Source organism: Malania oleifera, chromosome 5, assembly GCF_029873635.1.
Source record: "Malania oleifera isolate guangnan ecotype guangnan chromosome 5, ASM2987363v1, whole genome shotgun sequence".
NCBI lineage: Eukaryota > Viridiplantae > Streptophyta > Magnoliopsida > Santalales > Ximeniaceae > Malania > Malania oleifera.
The window spans coordinates 15,858,118-15,871,003 of NC_080421.1; the positions used below are offsets into that span (position 1 = coordinate 15,858,118).

General features: G+C 34.7%; 1 protein-coding gene across 2 annotated transcripts in view; it reads right to left on the reverse strand.

Moving 5' to 3' along the window:
* Window positions 1–521: 521 nt before the first annotated feature.
* Window positions 522–12,886, reverse strand: part of LOC131155384 (protein CHROMATIN REMODELING 25) — a 36,349-nt gene continuing 23,984 nt past the window's right edge. Inside the window, exons 19-22 of one of the 2 annotated variants that reach the window (XM_058108470.1) lie at window positions 3,001–3,187; window positions 2,715–2,813; window positions 1,589–1,856; window positions 522–970 (exon numbers count right to left, since the gene is read on the reverse strand). In XM_058108470.1, coding sequence (XP_057964453.1) covers window positions 960–970; window positions 1,589–1,856; window positions 2,715–2,813; window positions 3,001–3,187 — 565 coding nt within the window. In that variant the 3' untranslated portion in view covers window positions 522–959. Of the gene's footprint in view, window positions 971–1,395; window positions 1,857–2,714; window positions 2,814–3,000; window positions 3,188–12,886 lie in introns of those variants that run through there. The other variant, XM_058108469.1, reaches the window with a different exon arrangement.

Consider the following 12,886-nt stretch of genomic DNA (forward strand, 5'->3'; position numbering starts at 1 on the left):
CAAGCTTATTAAGTAACCAATCATGTGCTCAGAAAGATATTGTGAAGTAATCATCACTTATTGCAATATGATCATATGGTCAACCAATGGAGAATATATAACGCGATCGATCAAAGGAGGGATGCTAGGATAAAGATGAACATTATCACTAACTACATATTGTATTGAATGACGAGACTATTTTGAAAAAAAAATATCAATATTATTTATTTAATTTCTACATAACTTTTGTTCATAACAAGAGCTCTTGATTTCTCGCTCTCCCCGCCTCTTTTCACCCTATTCTTTCTTTTGAGGATGCAACTTGAATCTAGTCCCTGAGTCACACACTCAACCCTTTGTTTGGTGCAGGCAAAACCATGAATAAAAGTAGTCCCTTCTTTTTTTATGCGACTCATGCTTACATACCAAAGCAAAAAATAAAATAAAAAAATTAATAAAATTTTTTGGTCAAAGCAAAACTCGTACATTTACAATAATTCAATGAACAATTTTAAGCTAGCATAGAGTACAGGACAAAATGTGCATTATGAATAGAAATGCTGATCAAGTTCAACACCTACGCTGGTTGACTAAGCAAGTAAGCATTGTGATTGTTTTATGCCGAAGTTCAAATCTATCTCAAAATTAAATATATTATTTAGCAGGAAAAAAAATAAACAGCGGGTAAGGACAAAGTGCTCACAAATGTCATTTCTTCTCAGCTACCCATGTAGAGATACAACATGCTCTTCTTTTTCCCTTTAGTGAACAGTGCAAATTCCATGCTGTTTGACCTTGATCCAGATTCTTATCTTGACAAACATGCATATATATAATACAAGGGGTTGTCTCCACTTCGAACTAAATGAAAATGTTGGCGCCCACATGGTTCATCCTTCTTGGATGAACTTAAGCAGCTCCTTCTTTGGGCATACAACACGTGGATGATTCCCGAACTACCACTAGAGAGACGCCCATCAGAAGTCTCCTTTGGACAAACATCCAGCAAGAATATTAGGAAAAGCTAAGCTAAAAAGCACTGTTGTCCTCTTGGTTTGTCTCCCATTCACTGAGCATAACTCTTTGCTTTTTCAAAAAATTTGTTACCATTTTCTAATCTAAAGACCTCTTGGAATATTATACGCTTGTGTTAGCGGCACGCTATTCAATGCCAGATCAAGAGGTAAACCATTTTGTTTCTATTCCGGATAGGTGCTTTGAACGTTGCCCAAAACTTGCCCCTCTCTCACTTAAGGTTATGTTTGGTGCGCAGAGTTAAATGAGTTAAGAATGGAATAGAGCAAAAAATTTTAATAAGTGATAAATTCGAATCTATTCCATTCCTATGCACCAAGCTCAGCCTCTCCCAGCTCCTGGGAGCATCCATATTTTCTTCACTTCAGAGGAAAAAAGTTGTGTATCACTTGTCAATAGACGAGAGATGACGAGTTAGCTGTAATTTATTAAAATAATGAAATAAAAGATACACAAATGCAATTGAAAAAATTTTATTGAAAATCATCATCTGTGGTATCAGGGGAGGGTCTTTTGAGGGGTAACCGATTTGCAAGAGAGGGTTTAGGGTTTAAATTTGCATGAACTGCACCTTTTAAAGAAGTTCTCGCTGATTTCATTGGAATCCTCGGCAAAGATGCAAGTATTGAATTTGTATTTGTATTTTTTCTGGAATCCCCATCGGCCAAAATGGAGGGAACTGCTTGCATATCTTGAAGTAATGGTACAGATTGATGGCTCGGTAGTTCTCCTGAGCAGGAGTGATTTTTATTAGTTACCACTTCATGCTTCTTTGGGGCTAGCATTGATTCAACGGGAACAAGCTTCCCGTCGACTTGGTTTGTAAAAACAAATGTCACCTGCAATGACAAAAGCACAAGCATTATGGCTTGGTTTCTAGAGGTGGATGATAAAAAGACCGAAGGGAAAAAAATACCATGGTCAACACTTTGCACAACAGCTTAATTGATAATGACATTACATGTGTTTCAATGCCTTAGTGTTCGTTTTAATGAACAAGCATGACTGGCATTACTCTGTTCATTACAATGCATTGAAATCAACCTCACATTGAGTGTTAAAATGCTGTTTTCTTGCCATATTGTTTTCATATATTTACAGCATATTACTAATGTTTTCACTGCTCTCTGCTCAAATTCCACAACATTAGAAGAGAATATTCAATGTCAAAATTTTCTTTGTTATTTTTATCAGGCAAACCAAACGGCCAATAAAAAAAACCAACTGATTATTGTTTTGACATTGTAATGCATACTACGAACATATAGTTTTTATCATATTTTACCTACATAACTACCTGCCCCATGGGATAGAGCCAGTAAGGCCATCGTCTACCCACCCCTAATCAGTTTGACAAATATGATTACAAGTAGCCTTGACTTTTCCCAATAAATTCATTTCAGTGTTCTACACATCAAAATACTTTTTAAATAGATAACTATATCCTGCTGTACTGAACCCATACACTGGGTTTTTTTGTAAATGACTAGCCAACTCTTAACCAGCCGTTAAGGCCATTGGCCAGCCTTATTTTGCCCACCATAAATTTCATGATCAGAATTAATCATAAATTCCTAATAAGAATATTTCAACAGGATCAAGAATTGTCAATGCCCAATCATGCTTTGCAATCAAGGTGCTTGTTCCAGGGAAATAACGATTATGCTGAAGGGCAGAATTTTGAACTTATAACACACCTCATCACCAGCTGAAGCTTGAAAAATAACATCAGGTACTGATGTCGAGCAAAAATGATGCCCCCAGCTGCCTAAATCTTCTTCTAGAGGTGCCCCCACCTGAAAATAGCCTCAAAAATAAAAATAATAATAATAAAACATCCAGATAGAGTAGAGATCAGTATTTCAAATGAATTGATATCATAGAGATCAGTATGTCAAGAAAATTGATTTCATAGTGATCAGTATGTCAAACTCTTGAACAGGAAAAAGAGACTAGCACAGCAAATGAAATTATGCAGCCAACCTGTTTCTCTGAACTCTTCAACTTATGAAAGCAACCAGAAACACCTGCAAATCCACCAATATCAGAATCCTCTTGATCAGATTTACAACCTTCATCTGTTGATTTAACACCATCTCCCTCTCCTAAACCCATCATATCATCACAATTTTGGCAACGTACACAGCTCATATTTTCATGAATTTCAGACCTGCATGAATCAAATTGAACTAAACCTCAAAAGGACGATCAGCATATAAAATACAAAGTTCATATGTACGATGTATGACAATAAATCTTAGAATTAGACATTACCTGAGGGGTTTCTTGGGTTTGGGATGATTTTTGTTTTCTAATTTCTGTTTTTGTTGCACTACATAACTACAATGAAAAAAAATGTGATGACGAGGAATTTGCCTGGATTGATAGTTTTCTGTTGTTATAGTCAGTTTGTTATAGTCCCATACTCCATCGTAGTACAACAAAAAATAGAAACAATGAACAGCCGCTTAGTTTTCCGACATTTGGCTAACACTCTTTAGCATTTTGGCCATTTAGTGATGTGTGGCATACATAGCTTTCAAATGAAAATTTTTGCTATATTTTTTGCAGGATTTTTCTTGACATTCAGGTTTTGATTTAGAAAAGCCAAAATCCTTCCTTCTCTTGTTCTGAATGTTTATGAGGTGCATTTGGTTATCCGAAGAGAAACAATTGTCCTTATGCTCTACATAGCATTTGAAAGCAAAAATATATGCTTTATATTTGCCGTTTTCAGTATTTTTGAAATTTAAGGTTAGAAATTAAGAATATTTAAACATTTAAAAAATAAATGAAATTAACTCAAAATTGAGTTTCTAAGCTTTAGAATGGGAAAAATGGTGAGAGCAATGTTTTGAAAGGCAAAGGCATAAGGCAAGGTTTTTTAACCCTTTTGGAGCGAGGCATAAGCCTTGAGACATGTTAGCCTTGAAAGTCAAGTTTTCTTCTCTTTTATAAAGCAAGTATTCAATATAACCAAATCATAAGACATCGCAAAATCTAAAATTGTATCACCGGCCTAATTTTTTCTCCATAACCATGGCCTCCTTGTATCCTCTCATAGCCTATATAATCCTTTCCAATGTATCCATTCAAATTAGTTCCTATGAATGTCTTTTTAGACATTGGTATCCCTTGTAAAATACTATCCATATCTTCCCAAAATTGTCTATTAAGATTTTTAGCTAAGCCAATTTGAGGAGCATACACACTAATGACGTTCACCATCTCTAGGCTTAGAGTTATCCTGATTTTAATGATCCTATCCCCTATTCCTTTAACATTTGTTATATTATCTTTTAGGTCTTTGTTCACAATAATTTCCACCCCATTTTTATGTCTCTTTTCCGGTGCACCAAAGTTCAAATCCTAAATTTTCAATTTCTATAGCATTTCCCCTACCCATTTCATCTCTAGAAGGCAAATTAAGTTAATTTTCCTTCTAAATGTTATTTCCATTATCTCCATATTTTTCCATATAAGAGACCCTCTATTCCAAGTTGCTAATCTAATCTTAATTTCTTGTACTAACTTATTAGTCCTATCCCTTCTACACTAACCCGAAATATTCCCTTGGGTCAAGTGGATTTGGTAAGAATTTATGATATAATCTAATAACGTTTTATGTTGACTCTCAACTACCTAACACAACCCTACTCTTTTATCCGAGCTTCGGACCAATTGTATGTACAAAGATAATTTGTGTTATACAGGTGAAGTAAAGGTTTGAGGGCTTTTTTTGTTTTGGAATGCAAACTTATTTCCTATAGACAATTTTCTAAATCACACCCTATAACCACTAAGAAACCACACAAACACAATGCAATTAAAAATCTAAAGCATACAATTTTCGCGTGTGAATCCAACAACAACAACAAAACCAAGCCTTAGTCCCACTAAGTGGGGTCGGCTATATGAATCCTCTTCCGCCAATTTATGCGATCATGGACCAAGCTAGACTAAAATTCAAAAAACTCGTGTCGTAGTAATTTTTGAACAAATTTGTATACTCCAAGATTTGCAAATGGAAAACACAAAAGTGCATATGTTAATCCTATAGATCATAAACACAAAATATACTCTACTAACCAACAATTCAAAAAAAAGAAATACTAATAAAAAAAATAACAAGAGAAAAAAAGAAATAACAAGATAGGAGAAGATCTCACTTGACTGAAACTACGAGGTAGACAATCAATCGACTGAAAATACTACCTTAAGCACCCTTTGGTGCCTAAAATTTTGATGCTACTAATGAAAAATCAATTGAATAATATTAAAACGAGGGATTGCAAGAATTCTTCAATCCAAATCCAATATTCAAATTCATGCTTGGTGATGGAGTTGAGTAGTCAATGGTGTCGACATAACCTCTCATTGGATTCTCACCCCCTTACACGTAACCACCTTGATCAAAGTTGGATGTTCTTTTCCGGCACAATCTTAAGATAAAATGTGCGATCTTGTGTATTTTCAAACGAAATTCTATTGGCCTGATCCTTTCGAAGAACTCTGAATTTGGCATTTCCAAAGAGACAAAAAATATAAAAGCGCAAAAAATCTTGATTTGATTTCTTCACTTCCAAGAAAATAAAATTCAGTGAGTGTATATAATTCAAGATTTTAGATTAGACAATCCGAATGACAAAGAAAATAAGAGGGGAGAGAGAAGCTCCGCAAGATGATGAAGAAATTTGTACATAAAACCACCGTGACGAACACCAGAACAAAAACGAGAGAAGGATGAGAATAGAGGATGATGAGCAAAGGCCAAGATGTCAAATTTCTTTGCTACTATGTCGAGTCATCAATCAAAATCAAGAAACTAGAAATCATAGCTGAAAATAGTCAGCAACACAATCTAAGAAGAATACCAACTTAATTCGTTGAGTAAATCATGTCAGGCAATAACTATAACATTAAAAATTTCACCTTATTTTCATGATCTACAATGTAACTCTCAAATGTGCTTTGAAATTTTAGGTTAAAGAGTTTTAGAGATTGTCCAACCAAAAAGGCATAAAAGGTGAACCTTTTGTACACAAAAATGCATGTTAATCCTAAAGATCATAAACATAAAATCTACTCTACTAACCAAAAATTGGAAAAAAAAAATAATAATAACACTAACAAAAATAAATAACAAGAAAAAAAAAGGAAATAACAATATAGGAGAAAATATCACCGTTGACTGAAACTATAGGGCAGTGACAACCGATCGACTGAAGATACTAGCATAAGTACCCTTTGATGTCAAAAATTTGGATGCTACTAAACAAAAATCAATCGGAGAATACTGAAGCAACGCGGGATTGCAATAATTCTTCGATCCAAATCCAAGATTCAAATTCATGATTTATTAAATTTATGCTTTAGCATGGTGAAGTCAGATTCAGGACACAAAACCGTCAACGGTTACAAATGAATTTATCGACGGTTTGCTCTCTGCCTCAAATCGTCGATGGTTTGCCCTGTAACCGTCGACGGTTTGCCAATTTGTTGCGTTAGTTTTTGTTAGTTTCTTTTAATTTAGCAGTAATTTGGTTAGTTAGTTATCATTCTTATGTGTATATATACAAAGTTTGTTGATGTACATTAGATATGCAAGAAATAATACAAGTGAGAGATACATTTTTTCCTCTCCAAGATTCTGTTTTTTCTTTCTTTGTTTCTTGCAATATACTATTTCTCTTATTTTGGCATGGTATCAGAGCAAGGTTGTCGTTTTTTGATTGAAGATTTTTCCAAGCCATATTTTCTTCATCATGGAGAAAGCCCTGGTTCAATCTTGGTTTCTCAGCCTTTAAATGGTGAGAGTTACTATATGTGGAGCAGATCAATGTTGACGACTCTTAATGCCAAGAACAAGACAGGTTTTGTGGATGGAACATTTTCTCAGCCTGAAGATCAATCTGATCTGCTGTACATTCTATGGTTCCGGTGCAACAACATGGCTCTTTCATGGATCTTGAATTCTCTCAGCCAAGAAATTGCTGCCAGTGTCATCAGCACTTCAATTGCTGAAGAAGTTTGGAGGAATCTGAAAATCAAATTCACACAAGGTAATGGCCCCAGTTTACTTCAACTCAAGAAATATCTTGCTTCATTAGCTCAAGATCAATCTTTTGTTAGTTTTTATTATACAAAGTTGAATTGCTGCCAATGTCATCAGCACTTCAATTGCTGAAGAAGTTTGGAGGAATCTGAAAATCAGATTCACACAAGGTAATGGCCCCAGTTTATTTCAACTCAAGAAATATCTTGCTTCATTAGTTCAAGATCAATCTTATATTAGTTTTTAATATACAAAGTTGAAAGCTGTATGGGATGAATTTTCTACTGTGAAACCCATTCCCAGCTGTACTTGTAATCCGGGATGTTCTTGTGGAGCTTTAAAAACAGTAATTGAGCAACATCAAAAGGAATATGTTGTTCAGTTTTTGATGGGTCTTAATGATTCTTTTCACATATTCGAGGACAAATTTTACTTATGGATCCAATGCCATCCATTGATAGAGTTTTATCTCTCACTTTACAAGAAGAAAAGCAAAGAAAGGTGGTGGGATCATCTTTGATGATTGAGACTGTTGTTTTATTCAGTAATAATGTTCCTAGAACAATGGTCAAGAATCATCAGAAGCAACCTCCTAGGCCAGTTTGTAGTCATTGTGGTCTCACAGGGCATATGGTTGACAGATGCTACAAGTTACATGGATATCCAATTGGAAATCATTAGAATCCAAGAACCCAAACATCTTATGCGCATCAAGTTTCATTATCTTCCAATGACCCAAATTGTTCTTCCACAAATCCTCAATTTCCTTTCACCAAAGAACAGTACCAACAACTTCTTTCTTTTCTACAATCCTCTTCACAAAGCCCTCAACCCACAGCCATGAATGTTATGAGCAAATCATCTGTTGTTTCAAACTCTTTGAGTTTATCAGGTATGCTACCTGATTTTGTTTCTAAACAATCAAATTTATGGATAATCGATAGTGGTGCTACTGATCTCATGGTCAGTTCTATTTCGCATCTGACTACAATTACCTCTGTTATAAACACATCAGTTAAATTGCCTAATGGAACATGCATTCATGTTACACATATTGGAACTACGAAAATTTCATATTCATCAGTTCTTCATAATGTTCTATATGTTCCATCTTTCTCTTTTAACCTCATTTCAGTCAAAAAACTCACAGAAAATTCTTGTTGTTTGTTGTTTCTTTCTAATTCTTGTTTTATACAGGACCTACACTCATGGAAGACGATTGGAGTGGCTAAGCAAGTAGCTGGACTATATTTGCTACAAGCATCTGTTATAAATTCTAGTGTTTTTCCTGCTGTAAATTTTACTTCTGCTGTAAATCTTCCTTCTTTTGATCTTTGGCATTTTAGATTAAGCCATCCTTCTCTTCATAAGATTCAAACACTACACGATGTTGCCTGATATATATACTTCTTCAAATTCCAACTGTAATGTTTGTCCATTGGAAAAACAAAAAAGATTGCCATTCAATACTAGTCATTCCATTAGAAATAAAATCTTCGATTTGATAAATTGTGATATTTGGGGTCCTTTCTCTGTTGAGTCAATTACTGATTTTAGATATTTTCTTACAATTGTGGATGATCATTCACGTTATACTTGGGTATATCCAATGAAAAATAAATCTCACACTTGCTCTCTAGTTCAATCATTTTTTAAGCTCATATAGACACAATTTGATATTCATATCAAAACTATAAGGACTGATAAAGGGGCTGAGTTTGATATGCCAGAATTTTACTCTTCCAAAGGAGTCTTGCATCAGCAAACATGTGTTGCTACACCTCAACAAAATGGTGTAGTTGAGCGTAAGCATCAACATCTATTAAATGTGGCAAGATCTCTTAGATTCCATGCCAATTTATCTCTTGTCTTCTGGAGTGAATGTGTTCTCACAGCAACTTACCTAATCAATAGAACATCTCCTATTCTGTCTGATAAAACACCATATGAGGTGTTATTCTCAAAACCACCAATTTATACTCATCTTAGAGTATTTGGTTGTTTCTGTTTTGCATCTACTATGTCTCATAATCATTCTAGATTTGCACCTAGAGCTCATTTTGCATTTTTCTTGGATATCCATATGGCACCAAGGGATAAAAACTCCATGATTTAGAAACCAATGCCATTTTCTTATCCAGAGATGTAATTTTTCAAGAATATATATTTCCATTCAAAACTTGTCATGATTTTCCCACTCCATCAGTAGTCATACCAGTTCCTCAAACAGATGATCTCGTTCCTATTGATATATTCAGACATCCTATGACTCAGACTACTCAAAACATTCCTTCAGATCCGGTTGATACTATTTCCACCTCCATAAATGAACCAGTAAATATTTCAGCTCCAACTACTTCTCAACAAAATTTTGACTCAACTACTTCGCAGCCTAAGATTAGAAAATTCACTAGAATTCACAAAAATCCATCATATCTTGCAAATTATCATTGCAACATAGCTAATATTGCAAATGCCACTTCATCATCTGATTTTATGAGTAATGATCTTCTCTCAGGTACTCAATATCAATTTCTAATCTTCTGTCATATTCTAATCTTTCTTGTTCTCATAAAGCATTCACACTTTCTATTACTTTGCAAAAAAGAACCAACGCCTTTTCGACAATCCATTCAACACACTCAATGGTGTAATTCCATGGCTGATGAAATTCAAGCTTTAGACAATAATAAAACTTGGACTATAACTCATTTACCTCCTAACAAACAAGTTGTTGGATGTAAATGGGTTTACAAGATTGAAAATAACTCTAATGGTTTTTTGGAAAGATACAAGGCACAATTAGTTGCTAAGGGCTATACACAACAAGAAGGATTGAATTAGTTGGAAACTTTTTCACCAGTTGCCAAGTTAGTTACCGTAAGTCTTGTTAGCCATAGCTGCATCCGAAAACTGGTCTTTGCATCAACTGGATGTCAATAAGGCTTTTTTGCATGAAGACTTGGAAGAGGAGGTGTACATGTCCTTACTTCCTGGTTTTCATTACAATTTGAAGGGAACATTTGCTCAGGGGTAGTTTCTACTGTTTACTCAAGCTGATTCTACTAACTCCCAGCTTGTGTGTAGACTGCATAAATCTTTGTATGGTCTTAAGCAAGCATCAAAACAGTGGTTCTCTAAGTTTTCATCTGCCTTGCCAGCTCATGGTTTTGTTCAATCTTCAACTGGTCACACGTTGTTCACTCGATAGAAAAATAATTTGGTCATTGCATTGTTGGTATATGTAGATGATATCATCATTACTAGTAATGAGGATGATGTTGTAACTGATTTAAAGAAGTATCTTCATTCTCAATTTAAGCTCAAAGATCTCGGACCTTTGAAATACTTTATTGGTCTTGAGATTGCTCGCGGACCTTTGAAATATTGGTCTTGAGATTGCTCGTTCCACGAAAGGCATTGCAATTTCACAAAGGAAGTATGCTCTTGAAATATTATTTGATTCAGGGTATGTGGCATGTAAAACAGTTTTATTTCCTATGGACCAGAACTTGAGATTTTCTAAAACAGAGGACAGCCTCTCTCAGATCCGCTTTGTTACAGAAGATTCGTAGGCAAACTTCTCTACTTGACCATTACGAGACCTGACTTGTCATTTTTTGTTCAAATATTAAGTCAATATGTTGCAAATCCCACTGAAGCTCATTTGGCTGCTACTCATCGTGTTTTGTGAACATTAAAAGCAATCCTGGTCAAGGGTCATTCTTTACATCAGCAAATGATTTACAATCATTACTGCATGCAAAGACACTAGAAAATCCATTACTGGTTTTTGTGTGTTTCTTAGACAATCCCTCATTTCATGGAAATCCAAGAAGCAGAATACAGTGTCTAGGTCTACAGTAGAGGTTGAATATCGTGTCATGGCAACGACTACATGTGAAATTAGTTAGCTACAACATTTGTTGAACAATTTACTTGTCACCCATTATAAACCAGTCGTGCCATTTTGTGACAATGAGGCTGCCTTGCATATAGCCGCCAACCCAATTTTTCATGAACGTACAAAACATATTCACATTGATTGTCATATTGTTAGAGAAAAATTGTTGGTAGACACTATGAAAGCATTACATGTTTCTTCCTCTGGTCAGTTAGCCGATATTTTGACTAAGCCCCTTGGCTACAATCTTTTCTCTAATATTTTTTCCAAGATGGGTGTTATCAATATTTACACTCCATCTTGAGGGGGAGTATTAAACTTATGCTTTAGCCTAGTGAAGTCAACTTCAGGACACAAAACCGTCGACAGCTGCAAATGAATTTATCGACGGTTTGCTCTCTGCCTGAAACCGTCAACGATTTGCCAATCTGTTGAGTCAGTTTCTGTTAGTTTCTTGTTAATTAGCAGTTATTTGGTTAGTCAGTTATCATTCTTATGTGTATATATACAAAGTCTGTTGATGTACATAAGATATGCAAGAAATAATACAATTGAGATACATTTCCCTCTCCAAGATTCTGTTTTTTCTTTCTTTGTTTCTTGCAATATACTACTACTCTTATGTTGACATGATTGGTGATGGAGTTGAGTTGTCAATCATGTCAACATAACCTCTCATTGGATTCACACCCCTAACACGTAACCACCTTGATCAAAGTTGAATGTACTTTCTCGACACAATCTTGAGAAAAAATGTGCGATCTTGCATATTTTCAATTGAAATTCTATTGGCCCAATCCTTTCAAAGAACTCTGAATATGGTATTTCTAAAGAGATAAAAAACATGAAAGCACAAAAAATTTTGAGGATTTGATTTCTTCACTTCCAAGAAAAGAAAATTCAAGAAGTGAGAGTGTATATAACTCAAGATTTCATATTTGACAAGCCAGACGACGAAGAAAAGATGAGAAGAGAGAGAGAGAAGCTCTGCAAGATGATGAAGAAACTCATACAAGAAACCACCGTGAAGAACACCAGAACGACGATGAGAGAAGGAAGAGAACAAGGGATGGTAGGCAAAGGCCAAGATGTCAAATTTCTTTGCTACTATAGCAAGTAGTCACTCGAACCCAAACCATAATGTGTATAAAAACATCAGATGAAGCATCAATCAAAATCAAGAAACTAGAAATCATTGCCGAAAATAGTCAACAACACAATCTAAGAAGAATACTAACTTAATTCATTGAGTAAATCATGCTAGGTGAAAACCATAACATTACAAATTTCAAATTGTTTTCATGATCTACAATGTAACTCACAAATGTTTTCTAAAATTTTAGATTAAAGAGTTTTAGAGATTTGGCATTTTACACTCTGCTTCAAGAAGTTTTGGGCATGCCTCATCTTGAGATGAACTGTTAGGCAAGCCTCAATTAAACCTTTTAAAACATTGAGTGAGAAATATAAAAATAGAGCTCAAAACATATTATGTGAGTGGGTACAATCTTGATTATAAAAAAAAAAACACACAATTAAGGGTGCGCACACGTAAAAATCTCCTTTTGTTGTCACCTTATCGACTCGACCGTCCATTTCCCAAGGCATGCTTATACAATATGATCAAAGTACAAACAAGGTAGAGTTAGTCTAATAATGCCATTTCATGGAACTATAGAATCTTTTTTCAGCGTCTAGTTCTTTTTCATTATTTTATTTAGTTTTATTTCATTTTTGCTAAATAAGGAGTTCATTAGGTGCCCTGTTTGGCCATTTTAGTCAATGTTACACAACACATCAACCTTTAATGAGAACCTAGATTCTATCTATCTATCTATCTATCTATATATATATATAAAATAAAAAATTGTATTAGAAAAAGAGAAGAATGTACAACTAATGAAGAAAAA